This window comes from Mytilus galloprovincialis, chromosome 1 (assembly GCF_965363235.1).
Source record: "Mytilus galloprovincialis chromosome 1, xbMytGall1.hap1.1, whole genome shotgun sequence".
Taxonomy (NCBI): Eukaryota; Metazoa; Mollusca; class Bivalvia; order Mytilida; family Mytilidae; genus Mytilus; species Mytilus galloprovincialis.
In genome coordinates, this window is record NC_134838.1 from 95,532,588 (window position 1) to 95,551,993 (window position 19,406).

Sequence of the window (19,406 nt, forward strand, 5' to 3'; positions counted from 1 at the left end):
TTTGAATATTATAAAACGTAATGGTCAGAAAAATGAGAAATCATTATGCTAAAAAATGTCAATTCCTGTCAAACTTCGTAAGGTTAACAGTACAAGGCTACAATGACTTTATTGTTGGTCCTATATGTTCTGCAACATCACCTGTTAGTGCTAAGAAATCTTCACAGAAGCAGTCTGGTATAGACCAATCATGGAAAAAGACTTCTCCTTGGGTTTTATACACAGATAATATAAGTATTTTATGAATTTACAATGCAGAAAAAAAGACTCTTCTATATCCAGACAATAACATTAACAAACAAAGGGGTAACTTCCATGAACATGATGAGGACACCATTACATACAAGAGAAAACATCAATAGCATAATATAAGAAAGACACATAACAAATCAATTACAAACAAACCGCACGCCTCAACAAAGTTACTGAGAATTGTTGAAAATTACATGCTTACCACAACGCTATCCAAAAATCCTGGGGAGAACACTGACTGTCAGTATAATATAGTTTAGTCTAATTTTAATTGTTGGTCAAAATTATCTATATTTTATGTCTGAATGAAATAAAATGAATAGCTAACATGGGCACAGTCACAAATCAAAAGTAAAAAAAAAAAAGGTTCATGACCAAATTAGAATGGATTAAAGACAAATGATAGTCAACAAAGCACTACTCAGAGACAATCTAGTGAAAATTCATTCATATTCTGTGATCATTTTAAGCACAGAAAAGAGAACAGGATTGAAACTATTACAGAAAGGCTTTGTCTTTCCACAATGTTGATGTGTAAAGTCAAATTTTCTTTTTTTTTTATGTAAAGTCGTCAGCATTCAACTATGCACTATTTAATGAATGTCCTTGAACATATTATTAAGTAAAGACAATATCAATCAAATCCTCATCCATGAACTGATTAAATGTTTGTTACAGAACTGAAGATAGGAGTTACCCACTAAGTACATACATTTTTGTCATGGGATATAGTTATCCAATCCAATTTTATTTAAAAAATGAATAATTTGTTTAATTATAGGTAGAAGAAGCTACCCACTCAGTAACACAGTGTGAGAAGAGATCAACAGGGTTTTTGGGAGGAGGTACCAGTAGTAATGTCAGTAATGATAGTGATGAGGAATCAGATTAAAACCAGGAACCAGATCAAACAACTTTTACCTCATGAGAAAATTTATTAAACTGGTGAATTGTTGGTATCTTGAAATGACCTTAAGGTGCAAACTAAGGCCTCTCTTAAATTCTTTTTTAAGATTCCTTCTTATTGAAAAAAGATATTCTTGTAGAACAATCTCTCTCAATATTAACAAGGGACCAAGTGATCATAGCATAATAATTAATAGTTGATATTATTAGAAAGTTACGTAATTATTGAATTTATTAGAATTTACTTGCTGGACATGAAAATATTCATAGCTTTGAAAATCTCATAACTAACAGTAATATTTTTTATTATTTTTTTAATTTTAAAATTTTTCAAGTTGTTCTATAACACATGGAAATGGAATATTATAGTCCACAATTTTTATCATTAACTTTTCAATCCTATCCTATTTCTCCTTATTACAGCATCAGTATATGAATGAGTAGATACTGGTATTAACTTGCACAACAAATATTCTTACTAATTTATAAGGCCTGCTATCTTTGAAATTTCAAAAGATAATCATCTAATGTACATCTGTCTCTTTGTTTATCCATCCATTCAAGTATCTCTTCTGGTTAAATTTAAATTTCACACTTTAGTTGTCTTATTGAAGGTTAATAAAACGTAACAAAAATGTCGAAAACATTTAAATTCACAGATTAATTATGCTGCTGCTAACCATCATATGCATTTTATAAATATGTATTATTATTTCACTGTGCACAATATCAGTTTGACACCAATGTATGTTCCTTTGTTAATTAAGAGCATATGTTACATACATATTCAGCTTATAGTATCTATAGTACTAAGAACCTATATATTAAGCTTAAATTATAGATATACTATCAGGAATGTCAGATCTGATTTTCTTAAAAGTTAAATCCATGTATGTATTTTATTTTTAATTTCTCTTAAGTTTAGTATATTTTCTGATGAGAAGGAAACATTTATAACATGTATTTTTAAGTTCTTACCTTGACCAGGAGGAGGAGAAAAGAAGGTGTGAAACTGTTTCAAAGCAATAATAATACCACTGTCATGGCATTTTTTACTAGTCATTCTGGAGATCCTATAATCCTGTTATTGATCCTCAGGGAAGTCAACCAATTCTATCTTGTAAAATAGATTTAGATATAATAGTCTTCTTATCATACCAGTAGACTGAAATTTAGGTAAAGTTTTGGTTTCCAGATGTTATCTTTTGAACCATTTGTTAAATTTTTTCTGAACTTTGTGAGATAGTGTCCTATGAGATGTAGAATATCCCTATTAAATTTGAAGGTCAAAGTCACAGCAGAAGACAAAATTTGGTTTCAAGGTTATTTCTTTTGAACCATATCTCCAACTAAACATAGCTTGATAAGCTACCTTGGAAAGATCAAGGTCACTTTAGCAACTTTTCAACAGATATCATAAATTGTCAACAAACTTTACTGTCTTTGTCATCAGAACTCCAAAAAAATTATTAAACCAGACTCAGTAAACTTACAAATCCAAATAAGGATTTAATCTCAGTTTTTTTCACCCATGGTGTTTTTGGAGTTGATAAATTGTGAAAATAAATTCTAATCATTTTGCTTTTCATTTGAATCAGTGGACACTCCACACACTGAAACAGTAATCTGAGGAAAGTACATAGAGAAGTGTACTCTTTTGTATTATAAGTTTTGGTTGTGAAAGAATGATTTGTGGTTGTTAATGAAATCCTAAGTTTTTATACAATTATTTATTTTTATGAAATTTTGTTGAAGTTTGTTTATTTACTATTTATTTATATATATATAATACTTGTTATTTTATTTTTATCTATTTCCTTTACTTATAAGTACAAAGTTTCTACTAAATTATAAAGTCAGTGATGTTATTAATTTAAGTTTATATGAATTTGAGGAAATCTATTATAGAGTGTTACTTTCAGTTTGAATAAATGCAGTCATTTTTTCAAGTACTGGTATACATTTATTTTCATTTTCAATATATAAGAATCTGTAAAGAGTTTAATTTTAAAAAGCAGATTATATTGTGATTTCTTTTAAATATCCATGACAATCAGTTTTTTTCTACTAATAAGATTAGTTGAAACGAGAAATCCATTTACACATTATCAAAAACACCAACATATGGTCTTAAATGATGAAGAGTCTGTTTAAAATGTTTAAGCACTAAATCACCCTGCATGTTGATATGTAATGAATGCATTTTACTGAAACACTCGAGGCTCTCCCACCAACACAAAAATTCTCCAAAAATAAAAACATTAATATTTAACTTAAACCATTGTTTGGTACAACATGTTTCTTTTTTCTTTTTTTTTTCTTTTTTATTAAAAAGGATGCTAGTTTTTCAAGAGTAATAAATTTTGCAAAATCAACTTTTGCCAGTCTGCAAAAATAACTTTTGTCTGACAGGCTGCAAATTTAACTTTTAAAGTAGTGTAATTGAAAAATGTAGCAAAAAAAGTACTCTACTGGTATAGTAGAAATTTATACATTCCATTATTGATATAAACATTCCTTCTGTATCATTTTGTGAATAATCAATTGCAGTATGGCATGATTTTTTTTATAAGAATATTACGGTGTACTATCCACAATTTTCTTTACATATTTATCAGCTTCTGTATTATGGAATGATTTGATCTTAAAGATGATATAGTTATATGGTGTTAGGATTTTTTTTCAGATCTGCTAGCCAGTCACTTCCTGTTTTTTTTTAAATTTTTTATACCAAATGAGAATGGAATTTGTTCTTACATATAACTCAACTTGTGTATTTCTCATTGACTTGATATTTGTTCTTTAACTTTCTAATACTGAGCTGTAATGTGTATTTTATTTTAAAATTTGCTAACTGGTATTTACTGTTTGACAAAACTAAAAAAGGAGGTAAATTGATTTGTTTTCACATCTAGAAAACAAATAGCCACACCAAACATTGGTGTTTGATATTTTGCTATAAAATGTCAAGCTAAAAGATGTTGATGTAATTTTAATTATCAAACTATTTACTTTTGTTCTGATCTAATTTGAATTAAATCTATGCATAATTTGAACATCCTTGTCAAATACTGTACACTAATTATGATACATGTTTATGATGTCACTTTAACATCATAAGTAACATTTTTGTTACAGGTCTGTTTGCATAATTGTGAAAGAATTTTTATCTTATTTGTTTTCGAATGTAAAAATATTAGTTTTTGAATTTTAATCTTCTAAGAAATGTGAGATCTACTTCATTTCTGGATTCAAACAATTCTATTGATCAGCTGTTTTTTTTTAAGTATATTTCTTTTTATTTGAACACTGCAAATTCAGAAATTTTTGCAATAATTTGAAATAAAATGAGAAAAACTGTTACTTAATAGGTTTCACAAATATGAAACTTGCATTAAAATCTTAGCAGCATTGTTTGCATGCAACAGTTTCTTAAATGGTGATATTATTTTTATCTTTTCCATGTTCAACAGTTGCAGTAATAGTTGCTTTCTAACAAAAATCTGAAATTTGCAGTATCAGATTTTGAATAATTATTGACCATATAGTAGAAGAAACCATGATGTAGTATCAATATTGTTATAGATGATATTAGTTAAGGTTTGAGGTTAAATACCTACACATAATGTTAGTATACTTGTAAGTAGATCAGTGATTTCTCTTTACCTGTTCTTACAAAGTGTAGGTTCACTATAAGAACCAGTAAGAAAACCAGTTGAGCACATTGGATGTATAACATGATTTTATAATGCCTTGTTTGAAAGTTAATATATCTATAGTTGTAAAATTGTTATTGTAAGTAGAAGGACTGTTATGTGGTCAACTTGTTTTATGTAGACATATAGGCTGGAAATATTTTCTTTGAGTTTGAAGTATCTGGATATTTTTTTTTTTTTAAAGATAAACAACAACAAAATAGTTAAAACATAAACATATCTGTTTATTAAATGAAGAATTTTAACTGTGATTTATATTTAAATTTAGTTGACATTGTCCTTTGACAACATTTCAATATGCATTTAATTTATATCCAAATTTAGAAACTACTATTTTAACACTATTCTTTTTTTTTCTCATACTTCTTTGATGTCATATCTATTTTTTTTCTTCTAAAATATTTACATATTTTAAAGCAACTTATTGAGTAGCATTGTTGATTCCTGGTGAAAATCATCATATCCCTTGTATAAAGTATGAAATTACGAAATAATTATATGAAAACAGGAGATAATGTTTATTTGTCTGAATTTTTCTTTCTTCAAAATATACAGTATTTCTTGAATAGGCAATTTCACACTATTAGAATTGTTTCTGCTTGCTAATAAGACCATAGTTGATATTTTAGAAGACTTTTCCTATTGTATAGAATAATTCTAAATCTTGTTTGTCTTTCACTTAACTAATATTGTATTTAGACCAAAATATGCAATTTGATGTGCAATATCTGTCACTTAAACATGGTGCAGACTTTTATTGTGGAATAAAATAGATATACCTGTTATGCTGTTGAATTAATTTATTGGCCTGTGTCAGAAAGCCTTTATCAAAAAATTGAGAATGGAATTGGGGAATATGTCGGAGACATCAACCCGACTAAAGAGCAGATTACAGCTGAAGGCCACCAATGGGTTTTCAACACAGCCTGAAAATCCCGCACACCAGGAGGTGGGTCTCGGGTGGCCCCTAAATAAAAAGGTGTACAAAGTCAATGAAAATGGTAGTCATACTTAACTCCAAAAGATATAAATGAACTAAAATTTAAAAACATACAAGTCTTAACAGAGGCTCCTGAACCTAATCACTATCTTCTTATCTTTAATGATTAAACTTACTATTCTTACTTCCATAATTAACATATGTGAAAAAGTATATTTGTATTTGTACTAATTCTAAGAGGGAAATCTTCAAGTAAAATTGATGTCCTTTTGATTTGAATGCTATACACAGTTTTGTGTGTTTTTCTTTCCAAACTTGAGGCATTTAATGTGCATCTTAAATGTAAAGCCAGTTACTCTTGCTCATTGAGAACAGTGACCTATGACATGTTTATATTGATAACCAGCCTTAGAGAAATTCTGAATAATCATCATTATCAGTTATATTCCTTTGCTAAGCTCTTGATAATCAGCATCATGGTGATATTACTTGAGTTCTCGATAACAAGCACTATTGTCCTTCCTTTTAACTTAAATCACACTGTTGAATCATTCAGTAATTCTTGTATCAAAGCTTTGAGAGTGGTCAGACATTATCTGCAACATTAAGATGTCTTAGGAGAAGTTATCAGCAACATCCTAATGTATGAGGAGATATTATCAAGCATACTTTAGTCAAGCATAAAACTGTCTATAGGAGGGGGAAAAGAGCAGTCACAGATTTTCAGCTTTTCTACATATAGATTAGATAAAGTAGATTATCATATACTTAGACTAAATAACATATGATTTTTACCGTATGATAATAGCATTAAATTATAGTATTTTCCATATTTTCCGAATTGGTGCTTAGCGGGCTGATATGAAAAGTTTGTCCCATGCTTCGATTGTTATCACATGCCTTTCCGTAACGTTATCACATGGCATTCCGGTGATACTCGGCAAATTCCGGAAAATACATCTCAATGCTACGTTTTCAGTGAAAAACATTACAAAGTAGTGTACAAAACAATTATTTGAATACTGGAAGTATATTGTGTAAAATAATTAAATTAAATTAAAAAAAAATTAATTAAATAAATGCATTTTTAAAGTTTTTCTGAAACATAATTTAGAAAGTTACTAACAATGTTCGTTATGTATATTGTTGAATTATTTTTGTGTCGATTCGTCCATATTAAAATATGTTTTTTTTTCTCTGATAGAAAGATTTCATATTGAATGTATCAAATTTTGGGTCCGACGTCCGTGAACTTTTTACTCTTTCAACTTCTTTTCGGGAACCACGTAGAAGGATCAATATATAAATCTGTTATTTTTCTCAACTGTTGAAGCATATGATAAAAAGATCATAACATGTCATTTTTCATATCACATGTATTATCAGCCCTCGGTCAATATCAGCCCTCAAGCCATGCGGCTCTTGGGCTGATATTGAACCTAGGGCTGATAATACATGCGATATGAAAAATGCCATGTAATAATCTGATAATATCACCTACTCTTAAGATATCTATGTCACATAGATGTGTTGAAAACCTGATAACCTATATTTATTAGTGATAATAGTTTGTATATTTTTTTCTATAAACAACATTATCAGTGATATTACGTTGCTCAATTTTTGAAAGGCATCATTATCAGTAATATTGCTTTGTTTGGTTCTCTATAATCAGTTCATGATTATGTTGTATGAAATTTGCTCAGAGGTAATGTGTCTGAAATTTCAGAATATAATAGGGCATGGTTTCTTCATCAAAGGATTAGGTAATACATATCAAAGATGTGGCATGATTGCAAATGAGACAGACTCTCTACAAGAGACCAAATGACACAGAAATTTACACATGTAGATTTTTATCTATTTTATTAGAATCTATAAATCACAAAAACGTAAATTAACAAATATCATTTAAAATACTTGAGGACAAAAATATTCTATTCTAACTATATTTTTAAAAACAAACAATTGAGTAAAAATATTCTATATATGAAATATGAGGTGGTGTTGATAAGTCAATACCGGTAACTGTTATGGAAGACTAGATAACTTTAGGTTGATATATTTAGGAAAAAAATATGGCAGTATTGAAAGCCCTGGGTCCATGTAGATCTTGGCATGAGACAGCTTCTATTTTTTTTAATATTTCAATTGATAGTTTTTTTCAGATTAACATAAATGTTAGATGTATAGATTTCCATTATGTACCTTTGGCTATTAAGTGTGTCATACGCTTTCTGATTTTAAAGTTTTATATGTTTCGACAAATGTCACACAAAAGCAATAGCTCACACGGGTCCTTTGACAAAATTTACATTTAGCAATCCATGTGTTGACCAAGCTTAACTGATGTTTAACTTCAAAGTAAGGAACATGGTATTTTTCAATGGTAATCATAACTGTTAATTTTCTTGGATAACATGATTGTCTGGTTATCATTCCAACATTGTCGTTCTATTTCCCATTCAAATTAGCTAGTGCAGGAATTATTTCACAAAATATGTCAATGCCTTTGAGGAACACATTTTCATTGAGGAATTCGTTGTGATCGTGGAGTAAGATTGGTGTATTATTCATTGGTGAGAATCCAAAGGCTGGGATCCCAAGCTGAAAAAAAAAATAAAAAAAGATATTTGAGAAATAATTGATACAAGCTATACTTTATTGTAGTTTTAACATGGGTAGGCATTATATTCATGATTATTTTTGCCCGAGCGATAGTGATAGTGATAGTGAAATAACACTATCTTGCATCCATTATTTCAATTCTGAATAGGACAAGTAAGGTAATTTCTATGTCCGATAAGTACAAGTGTAAAAGCGTTTGTGTAGGCTCTTCCATGAACCTCCCTTTTTTGCTTGTAAAGAAGCAAATGGCTGGCACTGTGATTTTTCAGAGGGAGGAGTTTGAACAGCCAGCATGAGCAGTTGTTGTATCTAGGTCAAATATGTCAATTTCAGAATGCAACACATTACAGTCATAATAAATGAATGAGTAATTTGATAAAAAGTAAAATCACAAAAAAACTGAAAATCAATTCGGAAATTCCATAATTACATGGCAAAATCAAATAACAAAACGCATCAAAAACGAATAGACAAGAATTGTCATATTCCCGACTTGGTACAGGCATTTTCAAATGTAGAAAATTGTTGATTGAACCTGTTTTATAGCTAGCTAAACCTCTCACTTGTATGACAGTCATATCACATTCCATTATATTATATAAATAAAATTCCTTATTCTGAAGTAGTCAATATATGCATGCGCAAACACATTTTATTGGATTTAGAGCATGGGTTTGTTCACAAAACGAAAGAAGCACGTCATTTTAGAATACTGTACAATTTAGATTTCAAAGACAATAAAATTAAATGTGTTAGTTCAAAATTGTGAATCTTTGACAATCAATAATGATAAACTAATGTGATGCTTGTAGATGTACATGTTTTTAGTATAGAGCATGGGTTTGTTCACAAAACGAAAGAAGCACATCATTTTAGAATACTGTACAATTTAGATTTCAAAGACAATAAAATTAAATGTGTTAGTTCAAAATTGTGAATCTTTGACAATCAATAATGATAAACTATAAATGTGATGCTTGTAGATGTACATGTTTTTAGTATATTACCTACATCATAATTTAATGTGAATTGGTTTTCATTCATTGACTTATCGGTATGTAGTTTTAACATGGGTAGGCATTATATTCATGATTATTTCTTGACTTTCTTGACCAATCATTTGAAGGATTGAATGTTGTTAGGAAAACAAAATGTAAAAATAATAAGATGTGATTTGATTGCCATGAAACAACTCTCCACCAGAGACTAAAGACATATATCGTAGAGTGGTTGTTTCGGACACAAATTAAGGCTTAGTAAATAAGAACGTCTGCTTGCAATGATACTTGTATTGAACTCTGAAAAGCTAACGTCACAACAACGGTGACGTCGTGTACATGGAGACCGGTAGCGGGAACACCTCATGTGCAATTCTTAACATTCTGGGGGCCCGCAAATGAATTTAATTACAATAAAATGAAAATAAATTATGAAAATTTCACTTTGAATTACTGTCTCTGAAAACTTTGAATAGCTTTAACTGTCTTTGATCATGAGCACGAATAAAATAAAATTATTTCTGTAATAAAGCACGAACAGTTAACAGTCCATAAAATTATACGATAGTCTCATTTGGTCCACATCTTTATCTTTTCCTTTGCATCGGTCTTCGCTCGTCTGGCGGGTAGTATTTCATCACACGGTCCTGTGTATTCATTAGATGTTAGTTCTAGAGGATATAACTTGCTAATAGGTCTAGACGTTTGACCCTTTTTAGTCCGTAAAATAGCTGATCTGCTAAACCCATCTCGTCCTTGAATCAATTTGTCGATGATCCCTACATTCCAAGTTGTTCTTGAAGTTTCATCATGTATTAGAACTACCTCTCCAATATTAATGTTCTGTTTGTCCACTCCTTTAGTTCGATGTTGTTCTCTAAGTGATGTAAGGTATTCACGTTTCCACCTTGTCCAGAAATTGTCAATGATATGATTTTGAATCTGTAACAATTTATTAGCTGATGCGTGTGTTAAGTTTTTTGAATTTTCAATGTTTCCAACTAAAGTTCCGGTGTACGGTAAAATCGTAATTCTTCTTCCGTAGAGTAAATGTGAGGGTGTCAATGGTTCATTATCCGATGGATCAGATGATAAGTACGTCAACGGACGATCATTAAGAATAGCTTCCACTTCTGTGACGATAGTTTCAAGTACACGTAAACTCACAAATGCCTTTCCTAAAACTTTTTTAATACAATTTTTTGTCAAACCTATTAATCTTTCCCACCAACCACCGTACCATGGTGCACGTTTCGGTATAAACTTCCATACTGTTCCATACGAATTTAATTGTTCATTTAAGGCGAAGTGTACGTAATTAAACTACACAATGGATTTTTTTTAAATTTTTCATGTAGATTCTGCTTGTAAAAATAAATCGGAAAATAAAATAAAAAAAGGGGGTAACCGTTTTCGTTTTTGAGATACGAGCTGTTGAAGTTAACAGCATCATACACCAAAATTACAAAGGATATATAGGGAAAATCGTGAAATTCGGCAGGAATTGTTACATTTCCAAGATTTTCTATTATATTAGACAATCGATTTTTTTTTAAATTTATGAGACGATTCTAAAATGTCTGAGGAATCGATTGGTGCAAAGAAAGTCCTTAGCAACCGTGCTACTTTTCAAGCTATACCCTGTTAAAGTTGAATCTTGAGTGTAAAAAAACAAAAAACAACGACAACGTTATTGACGTCGCCGCAACAGTTACGACGCTTCATATAGTCCTATACTTGTATGAAATATATACCGTTTTGTTGGAGTTCGTGTTGCTCGGTCTTTAGTTCTTTATGTTACGTTTTGTGTACTATTGTATTGTATTTGTCTATTATATCCGGGTGCGTGCGGAGATCTCCAAGCTAGAAAACGGTTGACATTTTCTTCATTACGAACTAGAACTATTTTCGACCTTGGTGCCTTATTTTTTGTTAAAATCTAAACACTGCGACGTGTTTTCAAAATCTTTATTCCCATAAAACTTCATTTCATCAAGGTCTCTTCTCAGAATATCAGCCATCTGTCTGGCACAGGATAACAAACCAATAGTTAAATAAATTTAAGTTGCTTGGTAATTCTTAGTACATTTGGGTAAATTAATCTTATCTTTGTGCCGCATAAAGCATCTCTATAATTCAACACATCCCTGAGCCACGACATTATATATTTTATACATTACATGCACTTCTTTTTATCACAATCCAGACCGGCTAGTAACCGTTGTATAACTTTACACGTCTGAAGACGAATATTTGCGTGAAACATTTTTGTATGATTTTTATTTCTGGAAATCAATCTGAAATCTACAACAGTACATTTCCGAAAGTCGGGCTGAACCTTTACTTTTATGTGCATTCGGGATTTACACAAATTGTAACCCGAATAATTCAGCCGTATTATTCAGCTGATGTACGAATGCTACATTTCTCAGTCGTGTGGGAGAAAATCGGACATGGAAAGGGCTTGAATTATTCGAGTCACTCAAATTGAAACTTGGGAATATATTTCTAGCTGTTCAGAATTCGCGGAAACAAATGATTGTTTTTCGGCATTACAGTATTGAATCAATAGAGATACCAATTATTTCTTTTAACAAATTCGAATACCAGTCAGTTTATAGGACTTAAGTTTGAAATAGGGGCGGCAATCCATTCATTTTATCCAATCGATTGAAAAAGCCTTGAAATATTCGATAAAAAACGTTGAATGTAAATTATATGAACTCCAAAGTCTCATATTATAAGACTAGTAAAACACAGGCTTCTAAATTCTTGTATGATCATGAACTAGGTGAAAACCTAGAGCTGACCGAGTGCGAGACCCTCATGGATAATCATCGAGGTCGTTAAACACCCCTTGCAGTAAACTTTGGTTAAATTTAAAAAAAGAATCGAAATGTAATAGTCTGAACACATTTCACCTCTCATTCCACTAAATATTAAATTGCAGTTACAAGTATCACAAAACTTTCCTGACCTCTTTTCTTTAACCATAATAGAGGGAGGAGGGAAGGAGGGATCCAGATCCCGAAATCCCTGGCTTAAAAACACGAAATCCGGCGAGGTCCCGAATTAAAAAAAAATTAAATTCCGACTACCCGAAATTCGGAAATAGAATTCCCGGATCCCGAAAGGGTCAATCCCGAAATCCCGAGCTTAAAAACATCCGATCTCGGAGTTCCGATAAAGGTCCTACCCCCCCCCCCCCCCCCCCCCCGTTATTATATATTCTATTCATTCATAATCTTGAATTGAGACTTGATACTACAGAATTACATTCTCTTATTTTGAATGATGCACACAGGCACAATAAAATAAAACAGATTTCGCTATATATCTCTTCGAAATTGGAATTTGTGAAAGAAGAAATGACATGTTATATTTTATCTTACATGTGTACTTTCAATTTCAATATGGTTCTAAATTTAGATTTAGTTTTCCCATAAATTGCGGACGGAATAGAAGACACCTGTTTATTTTCTGCACATGTAGAAAAAGTTGAAAAATGGGAGTTGAATGACATAATTTTTACTTATTTTAAGATAAATGTTAGAGTGAGACAAATTTTAAGTTACTGAGTAATTTTTGGGGCATAATTTGTTTATTTTTTGTTTGTTTTCCGTCTTTGTTCTTCCGACTGGTAAGTTTTGCACTAGTGGTCAAATCATTCTCTTGGTATCGTCTGATTTCTTATATGAATATAAATCATGTCCTTAAATTTTCAAGTGCACAAAAGACGAACATTTCAACGTCTTTTTAATTAAACAATTAAATTCACACGTCTTTCATTAATTATTTGTAACCTATTATAAAACTTTACGTTGAGTACTGTGTTTTTCGTTCAAGACTACGGCTTTTTAAAACAATATTGTTGGGTCAGGTTTCATTTTAATTAATTGGATATCAATAGAAGAAAAATTGTTACATGTTTATTTGTTTATTTGTTTATAATTTATAATTTTGTTGTGAGGCGTTTTTTCTTTCTGTTGATATCATAAACACGAAATGCCTTCTCCTACGCGTCTAAAAAAAACAAAAAAAAACAGTGTTTTTAAGTCAGGCTGCACACAGAACAACGTATAGAATGCTGTGATTTCTAATTGGAGTTATTTAGATAATTTCTATGAGGTTTGAGACAGCACAGGCGTGCTTGTTGGATTCATTATAGACCGCAGAAAGTAGTTTCTCTTTCGTGTGTCCTTTCTTGGAGTAAGGGAGATAACTTGCGTAACTAACGACGAACGTTTTTAATCCCGTATTCCGCTAGAGGCGTGCAATTACGTACACTTCGCCTTAATAACGGTGACTTGGTCAGAAACTCTATTTTCTTTGCCGAAGCTACATAGGTTGTACCATTATCTGATATCATGATTTTTGGTAACGACTTCCTGCTAGTAAATCGGCGAAACGCTAAAATAAATGTCTCTTCTGTAAGATCTTCTACAATTTCTAGGTGTACGGCCCTTGTATTCGCACAAGTAAATAGGCAAATGTACGCTTTTCCTCCAACTCCATTTTTAGTTTTGATGCTCAATGCACCAGTAAAGTCAACGCCTGTTACAGTAAACGGCGGTGAATCTCTTAGTCTGTCTGCTGGTAGAGGCGGTGGGTCCGGAGTAGGATACGGTCTTCCTGTAACCTTTCGGCAAGTAACACATTTGTGAATAATTGTTTTCACATATTGTCGGATTGCTGGAATCCAGTAAAACTGTCGTAAAGAAGTGACAGTACTTTCTAATCCAGAGTGAAGTAGTCTATTGTGGGCATCCATTATAATTAGAGTTGATAATGTATCCTTATTTGGCAATAATATCGGGAACTTGGCTGAAGCGGCAATAGGTGCGTTGTTTAAACGTCCGCCACAACGTATTAACTTGTTCTCGTCCAGGTACAATTTCAACTGCTTTACAAGATTATTTTTTGACGTTTTCTGTTGTAAACTGTGAAACACATCCGGGTAATTTCGAAGCTGTGAATTCTGTATCCAAGCAACGGATGCTATCTGAATTTCGTCTACATTTAAATTTCCACTACGTTTTTTCTCATTTTTACAGTTATAAATAAATCTGTATACATACGCTGTTACACGTAGAAGTTTCTGGTACGCTCCATACCTATCTATATCCATGATTGTATTTATTCCCACTGTAATATTTGTCGCTGTATCGTTTGTGTTTGTTGATAAGTTATCGTTGGTTAGAGTTGTAAATATTAGAGCTTCTTCTTTTTTCCACTGAGGCCATTTTGTAGTATCAACAATCCATCCGGGGCCTTTCTTCCATAGATCACAATTTTTAAACCTTACAGCTGTCATACCTCTTGAAAGTAAGTCTGCGGGGTTCGAATCAGTCGGACAATATCTCCAGGAAAATCCTTGCGTAAGCTGATTTATTTCCGTAACTCTGTTTTTGACGAAAATCGGTACTTGTTTCTTAGTCATTAACCAACTCAGTGTAATTTGACTGTCACTCCAAAGTGTTGCTTGTGAAAAGCTTATATATGACTTCAAATGTTTCAGTAATCTACTCCCTATCACTGCTGCCATGAGCTCAAGTTTCGGAATTGTCATATTTTTCAATGGGGCAACTCTGTTTCTAGACATAATCAGCGTAGACTGGTTCCCGCAAACTACATATGCACATGCTCCATACGCCTTTAAACTTGCATCTGTGAATATGTGTAGTGAAATATCTTCCGTTGATCTCCTTTCTTTGAAATACGGTCTTGAAATTTCAGTCTCTATACATTCATGTGTGTCTCGTTGAATTTCTTTCCATTCCATTATAGTTTCTGGCGATAGCGGTTCATCCCAATCCAGTTTTTTCTCCCATAGGGTCTGCATGAACATTTTGCTCCTTACTGTTATCGGACTTATAATTCCTAGAGGGTCGTAAATTTTTGAAGATTGTCTAAGAATTTCACGCTTTGTAATCAAATGATCCTCCATTTCGACGCATTCCTGTTTTGCGAAAGTAAGCGTGTCCTTGTCTGTATTCCATCTAAGTCCTAATACTTTGATAAGTTTGTCATTATCAAGTACATTTTCTGACGTTGCGCGATCTTGTAAAGTCTTGTTGTTTGATGCCCAAGAGCGTAAATTAAATCCCGCTTTTGCAAATAAGGTACGAGATGTGTCAAAATATTGTAGTAATTGGCTCTCGGTTGGAAAACTTGACATTATGTTGTCAACGTAAAGATCCTTCTGTATAGCATCAGTCCATTCACATGTATTTTCACTTAGGTGCTTTTGAACAACGGCATTTAAAATAAATGGAGAACAGGTAGCTCCAAATAAGACGGATTTGAATCGATAAACTGAGAGCGGACTTGTAGAGTCTGTAGGATTGGAAAACCAAAAAAATCTAGTTACATCACGGTCTTTCTCTTCTAATCCAACATTCAAAAACGCCTTTTCAATATCTGTTGAAACTGCCCATTGATTTAATCGAAATCTAAGTAAAATACCTGTTAACTCGTTTAGATCAGATGGTGTATCCATTAAACAGTCGTTTAAGCTAGGAGTTTCTTGTCTTGCTCTACAGCTACAGTCAAACACTATCCTAATAGGTGTAGTCGACGATTCTTTTTTGACGGCATGATGCGGTATGTAGTGCACTTTGTTACTAGTTACTGTGTCTTCGCCTATCTTCTCTATAAATCCTCTTCTTTCTTGTTCACCTATTATTTCTCCGTATTTCTGTAATAAATGCGGTTCCTTCTTCAGTCGTTTAATTACGTTTTCTGTTCTGCGATGGGCTATCTCTTTGTTCATTGGTAATGGTGGATGCTCTTCTTTCCAGGGTAATGTAGCAAAATATCTGTTGTCATGGTAACTGATACATGTCTTCTCATATACTTCTCTTAATTCCTTATTCCCTGTTTCCTTCTCATCTATTTGCTCAATTCCAAGTGTTTCTAACTTCCAAAACTTCTCCAGGTCGCATTCTTCTGTCTTTCTTGATGTCATTACATTCATCATAGATGTTGGCTGGTCATTGTAACTTGGTGTACCGTGAAGTGGTCCTGACAGTAAATAACCTATTTTTGATTTCACGGCAGTAGGTCCCTCACCTCTAATGATATGGTTTTCTATAATTGACCAATAGTAGTCGGCTCCTACTAGTACTGAGACTTGGAAATTGTCGTTCGCGGTAACTGGATGTGCGAGTTTTATCTCGGATAAATATGACAATTTAGCAGCTTTGCGGATGTAAGTTTGGAGTGGTGCGGCGATTTCCGGTACGATCAATACTCTGATCGGCAATTTTCCTTCGTCTGTGAGCAAATAAATAGTTGCAGTTTTTAAGTGTCTAATTTTCGTACTTTCTGCACTGTCCCCGAACCCGGATAAATTCAAACTTTCTGTGCCAATTATGGATAACTGTAATTTAGCGGCTAAGTCTTCTGTAATGAACGACCTCTGTGCGCCCTCATCAAAAAGAATGTTGGCATCTAAAGATTGTAGTTCTGAACTTACAGGATTAATTGCGGTTTTGAGCATGACATTCGTGGTTGCCTGTGAATGTAAAATTGTGTCCGTTTCCTTCGCGTTGTGTTGAATGGTACTTACGTTCACACTATCTTCTTTATCTATTTGTGCATTATCCTTACATAAACTCGTGTGATGACGCTTATGACATTTTCTGCATGTTTTATTTGACTTACAATCAACCAAGTTATGATGTCCTAAACAGTTGAAGCATAGGCGGTCTCTTTTTACTATTGACATGCGATCTTTATATTCAGTTACTTTGGTACAATTTACCGAGGCATGTGATTCGTGACAATAATCGCACTGTTTAGATTTGAAGTTAGTGTTTTGGTAATTCTTATTTTGGTGACTGTGACTTGATTGTCGATTTCGCGGTTTTGTGTTGGTCAAAAATGCTGCAGTAGCGGTAGGATTTTCATGACTGTCTGTTGAGTTACCGGCTTCCATGATATTTATTTCATTAAATATGCCTTTTCGTAAGTCTGCTAAGCGTATGTTTCTGGACCCAAATTCTCTTGCAAGGTTTTTTCGAATTTCCCCTGGTAGTTTGTTCAATATTATTGGCACTAACAGCGCTCCGTATGAATCATCAGTTTGTCCTAGTGATTCTAAACCTCTTATGTAAATTTCAATGTTGTCATAAAAATGTCGGAGGTTGAAAAGTGTGTACCTAGGCGACGTAATATCAATAAGTTCCTGCATATACCTCTGTGTAATTTTATGTTGCTGACCATATCTTTCTTGTAATAGGGAAATTGCCTTTTCATAGTTTGCATTAGTGAGCGCAAAACCTGTCACTGATTTTAGAGCTTCATCGTGAAGTAACGATTTCAAATAATTGAATTTTTGGACGTTGCTTAAGGTTGGGTTCGTATGCACGGCTGTCTCAAATGAGTCCCAAAATGACTGCCATTGAAGTATATCTCCATTGAAAGTAGGGAGATTCAACTTGGGTAGTTTGTTGTATTCACTAGTTGAGCTAAAGGATGGGCGAAAATCTGACAAACGGTAATTTGAATTGTTCTGATGTTCTGTATATGAAGAGTTTATAGTATGAACGGGTTGAGTAGTTTCTATGCGTGGAGTAAAACTTTCTGCGTGTGTATTCAACGCTGTAGTTTTGACTAAGATAAATTTGTTGACTTGACGAATTTTACCTTCTAAGTTAAATGCATACTCATCTGCTTCAACGATCTCTGTTTCAATATCTCCGTCGTCCAGTTCCTGTACTATGTCCTCATCTAACTTGCGTAATATTTCTTGCTTCCGTTTCAGACTATCCAATATGTTTGACAAATCCTCCGTGTCCACGGTTCCATCTTCTTCTTGTTGAACGTCTTCAAATTTCTTTATCAGTCTGGAAACTGCACTTCTATGTCCTGCTCGTATCGAACGTAGCTTCAGATTCATCCTGGTCTCGGTACCAATATTGTAGAGTGGTTGTTTCGGACACAAATTAAGGCTTAGTAAATAAGAACGTCTGCTTGCAATGATACTTGTATTGAACTCTGAAAAGCTAACGTCACAACAACGGTGACGTCGTGTACATGGAGACCGGTAGCGGGAACACCTCATGTGCAATTCTTAACAACATAGAACATTCCAATTTTAGGTCACCTTCATCATTTAAGGGGCTTGCAGGTGTCAATCATTTTTTTTTTTTAAATATAGAATTTCACTATATTTCTATAGATGAATTTTATCATATTCTTAATAGAAAAATGAAATAAAACAAGAGGCTCTAAAGAGCCTGTGTCGCTCACCTTGGTCTATGTGCATATTAAACAAAGGACACAAATGGATTCATGACAAAATTGTATTTTGGTGATGGTGATGTGTTTGAAGTTCTTACTTTACTGAACATTCTTGCTTCTTACAATTATATCTATAATGAACTTTGCCCATTAGTAACAGAGAAAAATATTTGGTAAAAATTTACATAAATTTACCAAATTAATGAAAATTGTTAAAAATTGACTATAAAGGGCAATAACTCCTTAAGGGGTCAATTGACCATTTAGGTTATGTGGACTAATTTGTAGATCTTACTTTGATGAACATTATCGCTGTTTACAGTTTATCGCTATCTATAATAGTATTCAAGATAATAACCAAAAACAGCAAAATTTCTTTAAAAATTACCAATTGGAGGGCAGCAACCCAACAACCGGTTGTCCAATTCATTTGAATATTTCAGGGCAGATATATATTGACTTGATTAACAATTTAACTCCTTGTCAGATTTCCTCTAAATGATTTGGTTTCAGAGTTATAAGCAAAAAACTACATTTTACCCCTGTTCTATTTTTAGCCGTGGTGGCCATCTTGGTTGGATGGCCAGGTCATCGGACACATTTTTCAAACAAGGTACCTCAAAGATGATTGTGGCCAAGTTTGAATTAATTTGGCCCAGTAGTTTCAGAGGTGAAGATTTTTGTAAAAGATAACTAAGATTTACGAAAAATGGTTAAAAA

The 19,406-nt window shown here is 32.6% G+C and overlaps 2 protein-coding genes across 9 annotated transcripts in view; one reads left to right on the forward strand and one right to left on the reverse strand.

The window, feature by feature from the left end:
• Positions 1 to 5,657, forward strand: part of LOC143045747 (calcium-dependent secretion activator 1-like) — a 64,222-nt gene extending 58,565 nt beyond the window's left edge. For all 8 annotated transcript variants that reach the window (XM_076218490.1, XM_076218468.1, XM_076218476.1 and 5 more), the window contains one exon: positions 1,034 to 5,657. In XM_076218490.1, the coding sequence (XP_076074605.1) occupies positions 1,034 to 1,144 (111 nt within the window). In that variant the 3' untranslated portion in view covers positions 1,145 to 5,657. The remainder of the gene's footprint in view (positions 1 to 1,033) is intronic.
• Positions 5,658 to 7,947: 2,290 nt separating this feature from the next.
• The window catches only part of LOC143045785 (aminoacylase-1-like), a 28,393-nt gene continuing 16,934 nt past the window's right edge, over positions 7,948 to 19,406 (reverse strand). Inside the window, exon 16 of the mRNA XM_076218539.1 lies at positions 7,948 to 8,421. Coding sequence (XP_076074654.1) covers positions 8,269 to 8,421 — 153 coding nt within the window. The 3' untranslated portion in view covers positions 7,948 to 8,268. The remainder of the gene's footprint in view (positions 8,422 to 19,406) is intronic.